General features: G+C 38.0%; 1 protein-coding gene across 1 annotated transcript in view; it reads left to right on the top strand.

Annotated features, from left to right (window-relative positions):
- The window catches only part of ELF2 (E74 like ETS transcription factor 2), a 94,921-nt gene that overhangs the window by 38,259 nt on the left and 35,730 nt on the right, over positions 1 to 20,932 (top strand). Inside the window, exon 4 of the mRNA XM_065877530.1 lies at positions 5,060 to 5,225. Coding sequence (XP_065733602.1) covers positions 5,060 to 5,225 — 166 coding nt within the window. The remainder of the gene's footprint in view (positions 1 to 5,059; positions 5,226 to 20,932) is intronic.

Genomic DNA, 20,932 nt, shown 5'->3' with positions numbered 1-20,932 from the left:
GATCATCTCAGATTCACTGCTTTGAATCAGTGAATCAGTATTTGGGGGTTAGGATTTCAGCATCTTTTAGGAGACACAGATCAACACTTAACAGGTAGGTTGAAGGTTATATTTCACAGAATGTTAAAAAACCGTTGTTTAGTATGTTCAACTTTCCTTTAAGACAAAAGGGTATTCATGAAAACTTTTTGTGTAGAGAAGTAATACAAAAAATTCTGATTGTAATGTGAGAAGATGCCCTCCAAAGCTGAGAGCAAGTAGTAGGTTTAAATACTATTACTATGGTTACAGTGTAATGATGGATATCACTAGTTGAGTACTTACTTTGTGCTAGACACTGTGCTGAGTACTTTGTGGCATTTAATTTTCAAGGGACTTCGTGAGGTATGAGTTATTATTGTAACCTCTTTTTTTAAATATGAAGAAACTGAGGTTTAGAGAAGAACACAGGGTGGGGGAACAGGGAGAGATGTTGATAATTTGTTCCATTTAGACATGTTAAGTTTGAAGTATTGGCTGAACATTCCTATAATGATGTTAAGTTGGTAATTTAAAATTTGGTTCTGGAGTTCAGGAGATGGGCCAGGGTAGAAGATAGATATTTAGTAATTGTTAGTACAGACGTGCTATTTGAAACTGTAAGAACGGGTGGAGTTGCCTGGGAAGGTAATACAGAGTAAAGAGAAAGGAGGTGCTGAGGACAGAACCTTGGTAATGTGGCTACATTTGAGTCACTGGGAATGGAAGAAGAGTCAAGAGGAGATGCTTAAAAGCAGCGTGGTAGAAAGAGAACAAAAACGATGAAAGAAAGAATTTTAAAAATGCGGTGCTGGTTGGACCTTCCCTGGTGGTGCAGTGGTTAAGAATCCGCCTGCCAATGCAGGGGACATGGGTTCGAGCCCTGGTCCAGGAAGATCCCACATGCCGCGGAGCAACTAAGCCCGTGCGCCACAACTACTGAGCCTGCGCTCTAGAGCCCGTGAGCCACAACTACAGAGCCTGCATGCTACAACTACTGAAGCCCACACACCTAGAGCCCGTGCTCCGCAACAAGAGAAGCCACTGCAATGAGAAGCCCACGCACCGCAACGAAGAGTAGCCCCCGCCCGCCGCGACTAGAAAAAGCCCGCGCGCAGCAATGAAGACCCAATGCAGCCAAAAATAAAATAAATGAATAAATTAATTAATTTTAAAAAAATGAGGAGCTGGTCAGTGTATAAGAGTCTGCAGAAAAAGGTAAAGGAGGATGAAAACTGAAGTAGAGTTTGGTCCTTACTGACATTTTGAGAGAGTAGTATCAATGAGGTGGTAGAATCTAGAATACAAGGTATATGTAGATAAGGAGTCAAGGAGTTAGACTATTTTTTTCAGAGGTGTGTACAGGAATAAGAAGCAAAGATCTGGAGTTCATTTAAAAGAGAGAAGAGTTGAACATTTTTAATAAAGATTTTTGCTTTTTTTATGGTTAAAGGCAAGGAACCATAGAAATATTGAAACAAGACAAAACCCAACTAAGGAATGGGTCCTCAATCCTAGTTGGTGGGGAAGAGAGTATAGATAGAGGGATTGGCCTGTACAGAATTCTAGTCCTCAAGTATTTCACAGTTTAGAAAATTTATTCCCTACTGGTTGGGTATGGGTGGGGGAGTTCACAGTAGAAGATAATCTGAGATTAATGTTACTATTAAAAATACTATTAGATTTTAGAAGAATGAAAGAAATTATAAGTCCCTTGCACTATATGTAAATATTCATTGCTTGGGTCAATACTAGTTTAAATGCTGCTCACGATGTTGCCTCCTGAGTTTCTGATGAGTGGAGACCTCGTCAGTTTTTACCTATCCCATGCTTCTCTTTAATAGCTGTTGTTTAGCTGGGTGGTACTGACTGTGGGCTGTGATTATAAAGCTGATCAAGGAGCATGAATGAAGATTCAACTGTCAGTGTACCCCATTTGTGAAAAAGAGTTTTTTTCTAATGTTAGCGAGTTGGACTCATCCTTTGTCTGATACAGAGTAGGAAATTCAAGGTTAATATTCAGTGTGTACTGGCTTTTTTAAAAGTCACTGTATCTATGTTTTGTGGTTTATTTAAAAATTTTGTGCAATGTGTTATACAAAACAAGAGTGTATAAAATATGTATGTTTCAACTTAAGGATAACAAAAAGAGGACATATTACCTATGGCTCAGGTTAAAAAGTAGAAATTATTAGTATTTTAGATTATTAGTATTTTAGTATTAGTAATACTAGTAATTATTAGTATTTTAGAATACTAAGTGTGCCCCACCTCCTATCCCCATCCGTGTTCCCAGAGGTGCCATTATCCTGACTTAATGTGTTTACATTCTTTTACTTTTCTTTACAGTTTTATTGTCTGTGGATGTATCGTTTACTTTGAAAAAATGAATAGTGTACTAAGCTCACTGAGTTAGGAAGGGGCAGCATTACCGTAGTTAGATGAAAGCTTCCAGGAGACAAGCTGACTAGTCAGGCGTCAGGTTCACTGAGCTTGAAGAGTTTCTACTCAGGTAATCATTAAGCAGTGTAATGAGTTAATTTTGGAAACATAGGACGCCATCTTGGTCAGGTACCTGTCATTGCTCTAGTATGGGCTGGGTATTGCAGGCTTGTTCAGCAAGTATACGGTCACATGGGAAGAGTGCTGTTCTTTATTTTTGGATTCTGAGCCCTTTGTGGTCTTCCAACACTTAGCAATTGATTAAAGCAGAATCTTTACCTCATCTGGGAGGTGAAAATGAGTGGTCTCAGCTGATCCAGGAAGTAAGGCAGGGTGGAGTGAGTAGGTACATCAAGACAAGCCAGATATAAATAAAAATCTGGAGTAGGCCTATCTGGGCATCCTGTCCTTAGGAACAATGTCAGTGGTTGTCTTGGTGATGACAGTTTCAGGAGTCACGTCACTACAACTGAACTAGTTGCCCTTTAAATCCAGTGCACAGCTGGCATCCTGGAACTTCTCTTCACAATCCAGTCCTCCGAAAGATTACCATCGTCTCTCTCCCATATTGGATCTTCTATGTTCTGTACCCTAAGTTATCGTCTTTACTAAACATTTACTTTTGTGGTGGAATACTCTCTCCAGTTGCTTCTTGAGAAAAGATGCATGGAAGGTAAACATTTTGAGGTCTTTTATGTCTGCGAAAATATCTTTATGTTACTTTCATAAGATGGTTTGGGTGAAGAATTCTTGGTTGGAAATAATTTTCCTTCATAATTTTGAAGAAATGTCTCCATTGTCATCTTCCTTCCAATATGACTTGAGAAGACTGCAGTCTGAGTCCTGATTCTTTGTATGTGACCTGTATTCTCTTTCAGGAATCTTATGGAATCTTTTTGTTCCCTGATTGTGATATTTCACAATGGTGTCCCTCAGTGTAGGTCTCATTCTTTATTTGTTTATACTGAACACTTGGTAGACCCTTTCAGATGGGCAGCTCACATCCTTCAGCTCTAGGAAAATTTCTGCAATTCTTTCATTTCCTTCCAACCTCCCCCGCCCCCGTCTCTGGAACTCCTGTTATTCAGATATCGGTCCTCCTGGACTGGTCCTCTAACAGTGTTCCTGTTTCTCTCCCTGTGACTTTTTGGGTTTTTTTGCCCCGAGGCACGTGGGATCCTAGTTCCCTGACCAGGAATTGAACCGACAGCCCCTGCATTTGAAGAGCAGTCTTTTTTTGGTTTTTTAATGTATTTATTTTTGGCTGCGTCCGGTCTTAGTTGAGGCACGTGGGATCTTTCACTGTGGTGCACAGGCTCTTCATTGTGCCGTGTGGGCTTCTCTCTAGTTGTGGCACATGGGCTCAGTAGTTGCTGAGTGTGGGCTCTCTCCTTGTGGGGCGTGGGCTCAGTAGTTGCAGCGCGGGCTTAGTCGCCCCGCGGCACGTGGGATCTTAGTTCCCCGACCAGGGATTGAGCCTGTGTCCCTGGCATTGGAAGGCAGATTCTTAACCACTGGACTGCCAGGGAAGCCCCCCGCTTCTCTCCTATATCTTTTTTACTCTGGTTCCTGGAAGACTTGCCTCAATTTTATTCTCCATGCCTCTTTTTTCATTTCAGCTACTGTGTTTTTAATTTCTAAGAACTCTTTATTTTTTTAATGTTCTTTATTAAATTGTATTCTGTTCCTGTTTTATGGATATAGCTTCTCTTACCTCTGTGAAAAATATGAATATATAAATGTATATGTATGTAAATGATATGTTTTGTGTTAGAGGCGTTTCCTTGGTGTTTCCTTGGGTGACAGTAATACTTGGCTGTCTGCTCATGGTTAAAGGTGGAGGACGAAAAAGCTGATTGGGAACTCTGTTTTTGGTACCGCACTGATACTAGCGAATGTGCCTTTATACCTCAAAGATGCTCTTGTTTTTCTCTCTCCAGAAAGTAACTCTCCAGTCTTCTGCTGAGGTGGGGAAGGGGCCGTTGTCTAGCATCATGGAGGAGGGAGCAGGTCTAGGAATAAAAGTGCTTTTCAGACAACTTTCCTGGAATCTTCCTTGCTTTAACCCCCCTCTTCTTTGTCCGTCACCTCCTGCTCCTCTGTTTCCAGAAGGAATTGGTATTGCCTTCTGTGGATTCTCCAGTGTAAAGTGTGTTGTGTCTCATTTATTTTTTGCTGCCAGGCTATGATTTGGCTTTCCTGGGTCTGCTAAACCACTTAATAATATTCATCCGTCCACTCTCAGTCTTTCAAGATTTTGTTGCTCTTATCCCTTCTTACGAGTTTATGTCTGAAAAAGTCTTTTATAGCATTTTAGTGGGCTTTCATGAGAGAGTGAAATTATATGCATGTTTCTAATTTGCCATCTTAATCCTAAAGCCCTGATTATTTAAAATGTTTAATATATGTCTCACCTCTTGAGACGTGAAAAGATTATTAAAATTAGCCCTTCTCATCTCTCGCTTTGGTTTTTACATTCATATTTATAATACGGGACACTCGTTTGAACTCCTTGAGACTATATGAACTCAAGGATTTATAAGTGAATCCAGAATTTGTGAATAAAGAGGTTGATTGTTTTTTAAATTTGCTCTTGTAGGAAAGTGGAAAGGTTTCTGAATATCCAGCAGTGATTGTGGAGCCAGTTCCAAGTGCCAGATTAGAGCAGGGCTATGCAGCCCAGGTTCTGGTTTATGATGATGAGACTTATATGATGCAAGATGTGGCAGAAGAACAAGAAGTTGAGACCGAGAATGTGGAAACAGGTAGACATCTCATTAAATGTTCATTATTTATAACTTTCTCATTTTGTAAGTGTCAACATTACTATTGCCAATTGAATAATATACCGAAAAACCTCTTTTTAATGCTATTTAGTATAGCTTGGAAACAAGTGAAACACCTCTTGTTTAAGGGAATTTATATATATGAAGTTCTACATTATAATTCTTTGAAGTCCAACAGAGTCTCATATCACGGACCCTAAGGACAAAATTACAGACCCATAATAATAAAACTATTTTTGTCATTTTTTGTTTCTGGGAGTGGAAATATTGACTAGTTGTTATTTATTTGTAGACGTCAGTAGACTAGTATACTAGATTTTTTTTAATTCAAAAAATAAATACGGTATTCTCATTCCATAGTAGATTAGAGTTTCTTTTAACCAATATCAGAGCAGTATGATTTCTTTTTTCCTAGGTCAGAAGCATCTTTGTAGTAGTCTATCAATCAGATTCCTCTTCCCTTTTTGTCTTCTTAGAAATTTTGGTATTTCAATATGTCTGTGGTGAGATAACTGTTTGTTTAATTGGGCATTAGTATGTATAATTCTTGGAGAAACCTTTTCATTTTTGCCATTGACCATAAAGAAAAAAGAGTTTTTTACCAGAAGGATTATAGTGACAATTTTATAATAATAAACATTAAATTTATCTGTATCAGTTAATAGAGAAAAAGAATCCTTATATTTGGTTTACAATCCTAATAAAAATTCTTAATACTTTAGATAAATTTCTTGAAATGTAGCAAAGTCTCATGATTAAAAATTTTGTGTATTTGATGTCTTTCTGCTTGTTGAGGCCCAGTAGCACTCCCTAGTTCTTTTTTTTTTTTTTTTTTGGTTGAGCTGAGGGGTTGGAAGTTACCTTGCTCTTTGCTCTTTTTTTTTTTTTTTTTTTGTGGTACATGGGCCTCTCACTGTTGTGGCCTCTTCCATTGCGGAGCACAGGCTCAGTGGCCATGGCTCACGGGCCTAGCCACTCTGCGGCATGTGGGATCTTCCCGGACCGGGGCACGAACCCGTGTCCCCTGCATCAGCAGGCAGACTCTCAACCACTGCGCCACCAGGGAAGCCCTACCTTGCTCTTTGGAGCAGTGATGACAACAGTGCCAGCAAACCCCACGTGCGGTGGTAATCAAGTCATTTTATCGAAACAGGTGGCTAAACACTTCATAAAGTCTTTGTGACTGTAGTCTGGAGTGGTACTTGATTTCCAGTGCAGGTGGCAGGAAGATAACGTATGTTTTCTTTTGAGAGTTTGGACAGCTTTCCAGTCCGAAGCTAGAAGGTTAGTGGTAGAGATGAATTTTCTTCTTGAGGAAAAGAATAAGAAGAACTCACAAAAGTATTATGCAGGATGATATCTTGAAGTAGATATTGTAACTGATTTTATTATAGGAGCATAACTAAATAGAAAACTAATGGGACAAGAAAAAAGTATGATAGCTTAAGTTGAATGAAGAAAGTAGAACTGATTGAAATTTCTGGAAAATGTTTTGATCAAAAAAAAAAAAGGGAAGACTGATTTTGGTAGCAAATTGGAAACTTTGAAAACTGAAAACTACAGTGCCACGTTTGCATCAGTAGAAATTTAAATTCACGTTAAAATACCAGAGCATGTTGACCAAATCTTATTCATTGTACACTTGATGGTCAGCAGTTCATTCATTTAAATTAATCTGGTAAAAACAATTCCAAATAGGAAGCGAATATAATCCATTTAAGGGATTTTATTTTCTTCGTCTTCTTGAACTCTCTGAGGGTGATGGTATCATTTGCAGGGCAAAGATATGAGTGACTATAATATTGAAAAAAGAGGATGTACAAAGTCTGGATAAAAGAACAATTAATTTTGTGGTATTTTAAAAGTAGTTTTTGAATACTTGATAATGTTTTTTAGGTTTATTTTTCTTCAACACTAAAAGGAAATTTTGGTAAATAACTTACCTTATTCTAAAATAGTCTAAAAGTAACCTGAGAAGTTCATCTTACATTTTCTTTTTAATTCCATTCTGGCTCACGAATTTTTTAAAACCCACTTTACCTCTAAAATCCATATTACTTCTAAAAATAAGACGAGTATAGTGTAGCTGTTCTTGGCTCTCCTTATAGAAGAACACTGTCAAATGCAGAATTCAGATACAGCTCTTTTAAAGGCAACGCCAAATTCAGACTGAAAACTACTTGCCCGTATATCCGTAATCAGAACAGTTTAATAACACTCACACTTATTCATCATAAGGCCTGCAGAACTTGGAGACTACAATATACTAATTTATTTAAAAACAGCATGGCTCATAGTAACTTAGTAAGCTTGTTAATATGTGTAGTTTAGTTCAGAATCAGTTAATCTGAGCTTAATCTTGTTTCTACTTAAAGACTAAAATGCACTTTTAAATGAGTTGAAATACAAGTAAATTTTCGTTCTCCTGAAGAAAGGTTGTTGTGACTTAACGTAACGCATATTTCCTTTTAGGTAGCGGATTAGGATTGGGTTTGTTTCTTGTGGTGACAATAAAGTTTTAAGTTAAATCCCAGGTATATGTAGGTTTTGGAGAGGACGGTGACTGGGAAGTGAGGGAAAGGGATATTTGTAAGATGGCTGCGGCAGCTTCTGTTTGGTGAGTTGGTGGAAGTAAGATCTGTAGAGAATAAGATTTCCTTTTGTACGTCTAGGAGATACTACCTGGAATGCTCCTACATTATGATTTAGATTATATTAGTCTAAAAAGCGTTCGTAATTATATTTATTGATCTGTTATATCAGTCCTCTGCGTGTTCTCATTGAAGTTTTTTTTCCTGTATTCCTGTATACCCATGCATATATATCCAGACCAGAAACAGTATGCATGGAGGAGTAGTATGCATGTAGTATGCATGTAGTATGCATACTCCTGCAGTATGCAGGCAGGAGTACTGAAGTCATATAATGATGTACATTTAGCTGTCTTCATTATTTTGTGTATAAAATGATTTCTCGTTTTGTTAGTAGTAATTATAGGCTATCTTGCTTCACTTTTTTATAGACTGAACATCTACGTTTCCCTCACAGGGCTTGTGTGTAATAGTAATCCTCTCTTAAATTATATGGGAAAAACCAAGTATATTTTAAAACTTTAAAAATAGACATATTCATCTAAACCTGTGACTTGCTTTTCGATAATAACTGAAGTTTAGTAATCATCAAGAGCCTTTGAGGAGTAGTAATGACGTGTGCATGAAGGGTGGTCTCGACTCCGGCAGGCCGAAGTACCTCTGCCAGTGGCTGCAGAGTCCAGCAGTGTCTGGAGGCCTCTGGAGTCTCTTGGATTCCCTACTAAGATGTGGAAATTCAGTTTTTATGTTCATTCCTTAATATATATATATATATATATATATATATAATATTTATTTTATATATATATAAATTTTAATGAGTTATTACAGATTACCATGTAAAAAGTAACAAGTTTATACCAATGCAATCAATAATAGGTAAGTTTTGCTGGAAATCTTTTAAGACTTGGCTGCAAAGATTGAGCTGTTGAGAATCTGCTTCTTCATCTTGCACCTTAACTTAAACTATATTTATCCTCATCACCTTCCACTTTAATTTATGAGAATATATCAATAAATACTTTGTATTTGTTATGTGCTGGGGCACTGTGTTCAACATGTCTTTTTCCCTCAAGGTGGTAGTAATTTATATTTTGTGGAGATAAAATATATATATTATAATCACAATATAAAGCAGTGTAGAATCAGTTGAGCACTATACAAATTCAAAGAAATTTTCAGAAGAGGAAAGTTCAACTTACAGCATTAGGGAGTGTTTTAGAGAAAGGAGGAGGACAAATGGTAGGATCTTTTGGGCAGATAGCAGGTAGGCGAAAGGATCGTAGACTGAGGGAAATATAGTTAACAAATGGGTGGGGTGTAGAAATTTGAGATACGTTTAGAAGATACTGAGTAAATAAGATATTAATAGGAGGTTCCGTTAAGAACTGTGACTAGATTGTGATTTGAACCTAAGAGTTAGTAATTAGCCATATAAGAGAGAAAGATTTGGAAGGTTTTGAGTAGAAAGTACTAAGTGATCAGTATCTCAGTAGATAGAGAATGAATTGTAGGGAAAAGATGAGGCAGAAAGACTGGCTCTTGTAGTATGTATGACTTGGGGATGGCTTGAGAAGTATTAAAACAAGGTAGAAGCAATAGGAACAGAAGGGGCTTATATAAGCACTTCTACTATGTAAGATCTAATAAGACTAGGCATGATAGATTAGGGGGAGAAACATAGATAGGTAAGGTATTACTCAGTTTTTTGACCCTAATAATGGTGCAAGTATCATAAAGGGTTTTGAGGAAGGCAAGACTGGGGAAGCAGATAAGTTTGGTAATAAGCATGTTGATTTTAATTTGAAGCAGAGCATCTAAGGGGAAATAATTAGGTATTTGAAGATGTACAAATGTATGTTCAGTGCCCCATCACAAAAGAGAGGGCATATTCAAATTAGGATAATTTAAGGGATGTTTTAATAAATGGCTAGTTACAAATGTGTCGGCAAGTGTAGGGTAACCATAAGTGATGGGGGTGGTACTCCAGAGCTAGCAGTAGCAGAGCTGTTTCTGTCCTTTGGCCTAAGGGCCAAACAGAGGGAAGGGTTACTGGAACCCAGAAGGAGAGCCCTGGAGAAAGGGTTACCTTGAGAGAATCTGGGACCTTTGGTCAAAGGACATAGCTGACTTGAGGGCAGTGCCACAGAGAGGGAGCCAGGGAAGTCAGCCTCCTGGGAGAGAGCGAAGGGTGGACTATAGGTCCGTAGGGGCAAATGAAAGGTTATCTAGTACAACTGAAGCTTAGTACACAAACGTCAAGCAGAGACCAATTTGGGATCATCCTCACTGAAGCCACGGAAATAAATGAAAACTCCAAGGGGGAAGGAACTTGAGAGATTTCCCCAAGGGGAGGATTTTTAAATTCTGTATTTGTCACTCTGTGATAGAGAACAAAGGACACAGAATTAAGAAACTAACTTTAGGGAATGTTTACATTTTGAAGACAAGAGCCGAAGAGTAGTCAAATCTAATAAAAAAATCCTGGGTGGCTAATCCTGCGCTTAAATTGTTTTTTTTTTCTTCTGCGCCTTTTAAGCGGCTCTTTACTTAGGAAAGGGAAGAATATTGATTGGGGTAGTTAGTCCTGGTTTCAGGTTTCCACTTTATCACTTACGTGGCAGTATTTAACTGTTTCAGAGTCTATCTCCCTGTCGTAAAATAGGAATTCAGTGTGGTGAGGGTTATATAAAATAAACCTATAAAGCACAGCGCTTGTGATGTAAGTGTTCTGTAAGTGTTCCTTAACTTCATTAAGACCTTTCCTTGTGCCTTCAGATGTGGAGAAGGTCTTTTATACGTTAAAACAACATTTGTTTAATACTTCTCTGTTGTAGTTTTCTCTTTCCATTCAGTTTGACTTTTGAAAACGACAAATGTTTTATACCTTAAGTCTGTTCTTTTTCCTCCTCATTCCTTCCTTAACTTACTGTGCTCTGGGATCTGCATTTATCATTCTGCTGAAGCTCTTTGTCTATCAGATTTCCAAGTCCACTCCTCTACCAAATTCATTGACTCACGGAATCATCCAGAAGTAGAGCCTTTTAAATCTGGCCTTCTTATCTACAGAAACACTGTATTCTAGCAGTCTTCCTTTCTGCCCTTCTCATGGCTGTGCTATTTATGCTTCTGAGCTTTTGCTCAAATAGAGTTTCCTATCAAGAATGTCTTTAAGTATTATCCATTCCTTCGGGCCCAACCACGTGAAGCTGTCCACAGCAATTGTGGCCTATGTGAAACCCTCCCTTTCCTGATCTTCTGTGAGACCATCTGGATTTAGACACATGATCACTGACTTTCTTACACTGTTCTTGTGTGTATACTCCTTTTGTTTTCAAAGCGAGCCATACAAGCCCCTGAGTAGAGAGCCCATGTTTTTATTTTGTTGAATAGAGCGTATAATACAGAGTTTTAACACATAGCTGTTGAGAAATACAGACTGAAGCAAATTGAGTTTTGACTTAGAATTGCAGTATAATGAAGAACCATCTATGTAAAATCTTAAATATGTTTTATTTTTTGTTTATATGCTAAATATTGAATACCGTAGGGTTATTTAAAATATTAAAAGGTAGTCATCCAGAAAACGTAAATATGGTCATCCAAAATATATCAAGGCCATAATGTCGTCATGCTGAGATTAACTTCATCTTAAAATCACAGTAAGTTTTAGTCATTCTTGCTTACACCTAAATTTGATTTTTTTTTAAATAATAAAAGCAATACCTGTTCATTGGAAAAACTGGAAAGTATTACAAAGAATAAACAGTGAAAATCACCCATAATCTTACCAGTGAAGGCACAGTAACTACCACTTTTCTAAACTTCCCGCTGGTCTTTCTTAATGTACATTTTAAGCATAATTCACATCATGTCATGTAATACACGTAGACTTATTTATTAACTTTTACTAACAGACATTGGCTCAGAGGGATCTGGTAGCTTCCTCCTTCTCTCTTCTGCTCATTGGGAACAGGACTTTGGTTTTTAACCAAGTATCAAAACATAAAAGGTTGGTCTTATTAGTTAAAGTAATTATCAAGAGAACTTAGAAAACTTTTTTTTTTTTTTTGTGATCAACAAAATTGTGTTTAGAGGTTAGTTGAAAAGATAGATGAATGATAAGAGTTTTTATATACTTCAACAAGAAAGTAGTGCTTTTTTTTTAAATAAATGAAAGTTCAGGTTTTGGAAATGCAGTTTTAAAAAATAAAACCAGATTTCTATTGAAAAATAAGATAAGGAACCAGATTTCTTTCTTGAAGACTCTCAAGACTAGGTTGACCTCATGCTGAGCTGTGATAACTTTTGTATGTGTTATACCATCAGAAATCCTCCCTGTGGCACAAAAGGACTCTTTTAATTAGAAAATATTGTTGCCACAGGGAGGTAGAAGATCGACATGAAAAACTGGGGATCTGAAAAGGAGCCCCTACCCTAGGATTACCTGAAGGTGAAACAGATTGAGCCAGAAGGAAGACAATGCTGGTAGGTTGGTCTTTAATTTATTAAGAATGTTTGCAATTTTACATTTAACTACAATGATTTCAGCTATGTTTCCGTATTTTTTGTTTAAAGGGTGACAGGGATCCCTCCTTGTGGAGGGAGAAAGATTATAATAGTATTTTTCCCTCTAAGGAATCTGCCGTCTAAGTTAATCTCCTGCCGTGTCCCTAATATCTGTTTCTTCTAGACAGAACTTTAAGTCTGTCTCCCGCCTTCACTTCCTTCGAAGTTACCACTGACTGAACATCTTCAAGTCTTTCTTTTTTTCATTTGTGTTATTTCTGCCTCTAATCTATACTTTTTCCTAAAATAATTTTTTAAGAAGTGTTTTCTTTCAATTATCTATTTTCTTGAATTTAGCCTGGTCACTAGTTTTCTAAAAAGGTAAAATGTGAATCTTAAGTTTATTTAGTTTTGATTCTAGAATTGTGTGAATTATGATGATACTATTATTTAGATTAGTTAGAAAGCCTTATTAGAGAGAAGTTTTTAATATTTTATTAACAGTATTTCATTTAAGATGCCATCAGTTGTAAGAAACGTTACTTTTAGACCACTAAAAGAAAAACGTGCTGGCAACTACAAATTGTAGGATATCGTCGACTGTAAAATACATCCTGATTTCAGAGATGTCAAAATTTGAAAAAATGTACGTCTTAGAATTAATGAAATATGTTATCATGTAATTCTGAATCATCCTGAAATTCCCATTACCTGGGAATTGGATATTAAAATATCAGGTTCATGGAAAACGGAGGTGAGTCGCAGTTGTGGAAGTCCCTCCATGTGCTGAGTATGATCTCTAAGTTCTTTACTGTCATTTAAGAGAGGGCATTTAAAAAACCATCTAACTGTACTGTTTAACAGTATACAAAGTAGCCATATAAGGTATTAAATTACGGAGCGTATAGGAGATGAAAAAGTGTTTTAATAAGATGCTTTTACTTAGTCGGTAGGTAGAGCTTGGGAATTACCTGGTGGTCCAGTGGTTAGGACTCGGTGCTTTCTTGCGCCCTGGTCGGGGAACTAAGATCCCACAAGCAGCATGGCCAAAAAAAAAAAAAAAAAAAAAAAAAAGTAGAGTTTTATCATAATTGTCAGTTTTTAATTGTGATCTAGAAAGAAAATGAAATGAAGCTTCTTCTGCTTTCTAAACTATCATTTTAAAACAGGATCCTTCAAGGGCTCTTTAAAGTAGCCACTGAGTTTTAGTGCACCTTGAATATATGTTTTACAGATTATTGATTATGTGAAGGAGAGTGACCAAAAGCCAAGAACCGCCCTGTCAATTAATAAAACAAATGAAAAGGAATGACTTTAAATGGTATTTGTATACTTCTCAGGAGACATCTATTTTATATAAAAGGAAAATTAAGTATATCTAGACAGTCGATCATTAGAGGGTATTTGTTTAATTTGGGAAACTAGTAGCATTCATTCCTTTGCACTCAGACTTGTTTTTTTAAATACTAATTAACTTCCAATTTTATATATAACAAACAATGTGTCTAAGTAATACAGTTTTGTTAATTCAGACTGAGGACAGGGCTGAATACAGATTATATGGAATTTTAAATGAGTAACACACAAGGTTATAAGTGTTGCCAAGTCGGGATAGCTCAGACTTCATAGATACATAAACAGGAATGCTTTAAAACATGTCTCTAGGCAAATCCATACATTCAGTCCTCAGCCAGCTCTTACTGAGGACCAGCATGTCAGGCTCAGCTGAATATCTTGTGGTGAACCCTGGCTTTGCCCTCACCAGGCTTTCAGCTTTGTGGAGAAGATGAACAGTTAAACACGTTGTTACAATGAAATGTGACGAGTTAGCGTTGTGAAAAGATTAATGAAAGGTTTAGAGAGTATACAGTAGGGGAATGGCTAGGAGGTCAGAGAATGCCTCCCTGAGGAAGTGACATTTAAACAGGTTCGAAGGGTCTGAAGCAATTAGCCAAGCAGAGAATAGCATGTCTGAAAGTCTGGAGGAAGGAGAGCATGGCCTAGTTGGTTTGCAGAAAGGAATTCAACATGGCTAGAATATGGATTATGAGAAGGAAAGGGGATGAAAATGAGGCGAAAGAGGTAAAATCTTAACTGGTGAGGACTCTGAAAGCTTTGTACCTGTTTTTTGGGCCTTATCTAAAGGGCAGTGGGAAGCCTTTTAAGAGTTTTAAACAAAGTATTTTTTTTATACAAATTTTGTTGTTTCCAAAATACTGAGTACTGTAAAATGAAAAGTAAAGGAAGACAGTCAAAGCATTACCTAAAGTAAAGACTGAACTCCTTAGCTCCTCATTCACAGTTCCCTAATTTTAAGCTACTTGACTATTCTTACTCACTTTCCACTAAATTGTCTGTCTGCCTCTGCAGATGTGGGCTATAGATGTGCTCATTGCCCACACTAAGCTAAAAGTTACAGAGATTAAGGTATTTGCACAACTGGCGTTTCTTTTTGGGATCAAAAGGTGGGTGCTTTGGTATAATGCTGTTTCAGGAGAAGGAATCATTGTCCCAGATGCGTCCCCCATGCCCCTTTGTAAACTTGGAAAAAGGTCTATACGTTTTCTCAGATTTGTGAAGGGGCCCATAACTTAGAGGAGGTCAGGAACACTTTTAACACGGCTATTAACTGTTAACTTTTGTGTGTTTTTTAAATCTTTTTATATTGTGGGCCTCTTTGGCCATATGGTGAAGCCTGTGGACCTTCTCTCAGAACAATGTTTTTAAATATATGAAATACCTAGGATTGCCAAGGAACCAAATATATTGAAATGTAGCTTTCAGACTATCTTTAATTGTGACATATTAATACATGTTTCTTTAATAATGCATTAAATAATGAGATCTAGTGGCAGATCTGATTTACTGCTGTAATTTCAAAGTAGTGACCGTAACGTATATTTTGAGATGTATGTAACAACTATAATATGATACGAAAATATTTTATGATTTCTGTCGGTCGTGAGTCACAGATACTGTGAAAACTGCTGTGGTTCGTACTTTTGTATAAAATTAAAGTGCTAAATTTCAGTTGGAATCTAAAAAACAGTTTTCCCAGATCTCATCCATGTCTTATTTTACCTGTCCTCCATATTCTGCCTTATTTCTGCTTTCTTTCCTTAATAACTCATAGTAGGGATCTGAATACAGTTTTATGATCTCTGATAAGGAAAAAAAACCTCTCAACTATATACTGGTAGTTTTTCATGTCACTTAATGGACTGACTTAATTTAACTTCTTCTAAAAACATTCTAATGTTTGAACATTAAGTACATTTCTTTAAAGCCTCATCTAGTATTTTATGACCTTTTTGTTGGCTTGAGATCCCTTCTATTTCCATGAGAAAAATTTCTGTGGCCAGTGGCTCTCAGACTTGAGCGTACGTCAGAATCATCTGGAGTGCTTGTTAAAACACAGATCGCTAGCCCCACCTCCAGGATTTGTGACTTAGTGAGCTGGAATTCAAGAATTTGCTTTTTTTTTTTTTGCGGTACTCGGGCCTCTCACTATTGTGGCCTCTCCCGTTGCGGAGCGCAGGCTCCAGACGCGCAGGCTCAGCGGCCATGGCTCACGGGCCCAGCCCGCTCCGCGGCATGTGGGATCTTCCCGGACCGGGGCACGAACCCGCGTCCCCTGCATCGGCAGGCGGACTCTCAACGACTGCGCCACCAGGGAAACCCAAGAATTTGCATTTTTTAAAATATAAATTTATTTATTTTTGGCTGCGTTGGGTCTTTGTTGCCGCACACGGGCTTTCTCGAAGCGAGCGGGGGCTACTCTTCGTTGCGGTGCGCGGGCTTCTCGTTGCGGTGGCTTCTCTTGTTGTGGAGCACAGGCTCTAGGCGCGCGGGCTTCAGTAGTTGTGGCACACGGTCTTAGTAGTTGTGGTGCACGGGCTTAGGTGCTCCGCGGCATGTGGGATCTTCCCGGACCAGGGCTCGAACCCGTGTCTTCTGCACTGGCAGGCGGATTCTTAACCACTGGGCCACCAGGGGAGTCCGGAGAATTTGCATTTTTAACAAGTTCCCAGGTGATGCTGATGTCAATACTGCTGGCCCAGGGATCATACTTTCAGAACCATTACCTCGGCTGTTGGGAATGATAGCACCAAAAGAGAGCTTCTGCCATCGTGAGAACTCAGTTAATCCTGTGGTTTCTTACTGTGTATAGTATACCCATCACAAAGATTGCTCTTGCGGGTGAAGAGGCTTATATGAGGTGATGTAATGCATTGCTGCTGTTAATTAGTTCACCAGTAAACGTTCATTGAGCATCTGCTATAGTCCAGGCACTATTTAGAGCATGGGACTAGAGCAGTGGACAAGAGGGGCAATGTGTGCATTCATGCAATACTTAGACTCTAGTGAAGAAAACATGTAAATTCACCATAGTGTAAAATTGCTTTGTCACAAATCAGAATACATAAATTAACAACTCCTGAGATTGTTGTTTAGAGTTAATATTAGCAATTAAGTTAAAATAATAAATTTGTGAATCATTTCTTTTCAAGCAGTTGAAGCAGCAGATAAATTCTCCCTTCTCCTCCTCCATATGTCAGTCTTTAAGTACAGTTGAGATAATGGTAAACTTAATATTTATCATGTACAAAGTACCTATTCTATGCACAGTACTCCTAGGGAGTAAGTGATTCATAGTTGAATAAAACATGGTGGCTGGCCTCAAAGAAGGTTACCAAGTTGAGAAAAACAAGCATTTGAGGAAATAATAGTATGAAGTAGATAGGGTTGGGGAAAGGTGAGGAAAGACAAAGAATTGCCAGGTGTAGTAGTTAGTTTATAAGTTCCAGATTGCATTATTGCTATTGTAATGGGTCATATTTAAATTTTATCATAAGGGCATAGTTGACTGCTAAGGCAGAGGGGTTTAGGGACAGAGAAGCAAGTCAAATGGAATTAAGCATTCCTAAATCTCACCTTTTTTTTTTTTTTTTTAATGTGTGTACAGTACCATCAAAAACATGAGTGACTTTCCCATTCACCAAAAATAAGGGGACAGTGCTGAGAACTAACTGTGTTTGCAGTGGTTAGTTACAATTTGGGAGTGGATTAGGAGATGAGGTAGGACTAATTTTTATTTAAAAATTTTTCTCCATTTCTGTAATTTTTTTTTTCCATGGAGTATATATCAAGGGAAGAAGGAATGTAGCCAGTTTCCTCTCTTTCCATTAGACATTATTAAGGTGTAGAGTACCAGTTTTTATAATAGATATCCCATATTCTCCAAGTTTACGTTCAGCATTTGGTCATAACTGAACGTTTGATTTCTTTTTACTTTGTAGATCAGCCAAAATACATATATTACTTAAAAGGAATGAACAATTAAATCTTTAAATTTTATGAGAAATGCTTTCATATGTTTTCTATAAGACTGAGCCATGATAATAAGTAGTTATCCTCCAGGACTTACTTAAGAATATATTTGAACAATATGAATTATTTGTTAACTAGAACTTAGAGATTTTCTTATCGCTAGATGAGCTTGCAAAAGATGACCCTAGAAAGTCTTACATCAAAAAAAAAGGAGTTATGTCTCTAAACTGGTTAGCAAAATGGGACTTCTTGGTGCGCATGGTGTTTGACAAGACTTTTAGGAGAATCTGAATCCTGTTTATATATATATATATATATGTATATATATATATATATATAAAATCACCTTTTTTCCCCTCTGCAACTTAATCCTCATAAAATAAAGATTTAGAATAATAACTTACAATGAAAAAATTCTTTTGAAGAGGGAATCAAGGATTTGGTTCAAGAGGAGAAAGAACTCAAACAGGTAGCATCTGTTACTATTTGGATTTACAACAGTAAACTATAGCTGTTTGGTTTGGAAAAAAACAAGGCTGGCAGAATCACATTTGTTTTTAATTCCATTGCTACATTACAGGCCTGCTTAGGAGGCCCTCAGAAGTGCCAGTTATCTATTTGAGGTAAGAAGACACCGATTATTATGTCTAGGCTTCATCTGCAGGCTATGTTCTGGGAAGAGAGGCCTCCACACACAAAACAGGAAGTACTTTTGGTGAACCTCATCCATGGGAATAAAAGTAAGGGGCAGAAGCCAGTGCATTCAGTTTACCAACTCACAAAGGGAGTCAGGAGTTTTTCAATAGAATTAGTAGCAAGCACTTTAACAAAAAGAATCCCTATATACTGGTTTTTGGCAGCTGCAAGAAATGGGGAGGCTAATGAAAGACTAGTTAATTCTACAGTTAATCTGAGGGGAAACAGAATCTCCAGAGATAGAATAGTTGAAAGGAGAAGAAAGCAGACTGAATTTCCTTCCAAGGAAAGAAAAGAGCTTGAGGAGTTGCCCTGGCTTTGAGGCCATTTGCGAGGTTATCTGAGGCTGCCCTTGGTGCGTGTCGCGCTTTTTTTGTGTGGGCTAGAACAAGAAATCAGATGTAGCCTTGACTGTAAAGGAGCTTGTCTCTATTGGGGAAAATATATAAGAAAACAACTCTTTATAGCCTAAAGACTGTTGTGAAGAGTGCGGAAGAGAGATCTGTTAGTTCCTGTAATGGAAAGTTCATATTTTAGCTGAGTCTGGAAAGATAAACTTTCATTTGGGAAGTGTTAAAGAAAAAAAATTCAATGACAGTCATTAAAGTCCAGCAAGGAAGACTTTATTCAAGGTTGGGGGGCGCGGGTATTGTGAGAAGTCGTCATTTCCACCCTTTTGTCCCTTACCAAATCATGTCAGTTTTACCTTCAAATGTATCGTAAGTCTACCAATTTCTTTCCAACTTTATTGCTACTAGCCTAGTCCAACCTGTAGTTATTTTTTATATGAGCTACTGCTTTGGCCTTTGGCCTTCTAATAGGTCTTGTGTTCATGCCTGCCCACCACCCCCGGAACCCCAAGCAAACCGTTCTTCACATTGTAGGCCAGGTGATTTAAAAGATATATTGGGTTGGCCAAAAATGTCCTTTGGTTTTTAAGTAAAAAGACATTTTTCGTTTTCACCAAGAACTTTATTGAACACATGTGTTCACCTCCACTGCCTTCTGCCATTTTTCAGGCAACTGCATAGTTCCATCTTCCCAAAACCTTTTATCTTTTTGAGCAAAGAACTGTTCCAGGTGCCTTTTACAGTCTTCCAGGGAACCAAAATGTTTTCCATTAGGAGAATTTTCTGAAGACCGAAATAAATGGAAATCCGTAGGTGCAATGTCTAGTGACTATGGCGGATGCATCAGGACTTCCCAGCCAAGCTGTAACAGTTTTTGCCTGGTCATCAAAGAAACATGCGGCCTTGCGTTATCCTGATGGAAGATTGTGGGTTTTCTGTTGACTAATTCCGGACGCTTTTCGTCGCGTGCTGCTTTCAGTTGGTGTCATTGGGAGCAGTACTTGTTGGAATGAATCGTTTGGTTTTGCGGAAGGAGCTCATAGTAGAGGACTCCCTTCCAATCCCACCAATATACACAACATCACCTTCTTTGGGTGAAGACCGGCCTTTGGTGTGGTTGGTGGTGATTCATCTCGCTTGCCCCACGATCTCTTCCGTTCCACATTATTGCACAGGATCCACTTTTCATCGCCCATCACAATTTGTTTTAAAAACGGAACGTTATCGCATGCGGCAAGATGGTCAAGAAGGTTTTTTCCGCTTAACTTACGTGGCACCCAAACATCAAAGCGATGAACATAACCAAGCTGGTGCAGATGATTTTCAGCGCTTGATTTGGATACTTTGAGTATGTCAGCCATCTCCCGCGTGGTATAATGTTGATTGTTCTCAGTGTTTCGATTTGATCGCTGTCAACTTCAGCTGGTCTGCCCGACCATGGAGCATCGTCCAGCGAGAATCTCCAGCACGAAACTTCACAGACCACTTTCGACACGTTCCATCAGTCACGGCACCTTCTCCATACACTGCACAAATCTTGTTTTTTTGAGTTTCAGTTGCGTTTTTACCTTTCTTGAAATAATAAAGCATAATATGCCGAAAATGTTGCTTTTTTCCCTTCCATCTTCAGTATTAAAATCGCTACACAAAAATTCACCAATTTTGATAATTTTTTTTAAAAAAAATGCGTGCTGATATGAGAACTGTCGCAATACAGTCTGACAGGATTGTTTTGAATGAAGTTAAAGACAATTAAGCGCTACTAGAGCCATCTTAACGGAAAAAACCGAACTTTTTGACCAACCCAGTATTTATAAACTGAATCATGGTATCCCCTTCCACACAACCTTCTGTTGGTTCTAACTGTGCACAGTATACTAGTCAGGATTTCTAGCATGGCCTTCAAGACACTGAGTAATTTGGGCTCTCCTCTCATCCATCTAGAGACAGTAACAACAATAATAGCAACAAAAAACAGAACCCTATCGTTCATATTTCTTTATTGCCAGGAATAGTTCTTAGAGCTTTATACAATGATAGAGTCAATACTTTCAGCAATCCTGGGCTGAGTAGCCTTTCTCAGGCTAGACATCTATTTAAGTGGTGGAGCAAGGACTTCAAGTCAGCTAGGGCTCCAGAGCCCAACCTCTTAAGCATTATACTCTGATGAATTACACAGTACCCTCACCCCAGACACACACACGCACTG

The sequence above is a fragment of the Phocoena phocoena genome, chromosome 5 (assembly GCF_963924675.1).
Source record: "Phocoena phocoena chromosome 5, mPhoPho1.1, whole genome shotgun sequence".
NCBI lineage: Eukaryota > Metazoa > Chordata > Mammalia > Artiodactyla > Phocoenidae > Phocoena > Phocoena phocoena.
Note: the sequence above shows the minus strand (reverse complement) of the source record. Positions and strands in the feature narration are given on the sequence as shown.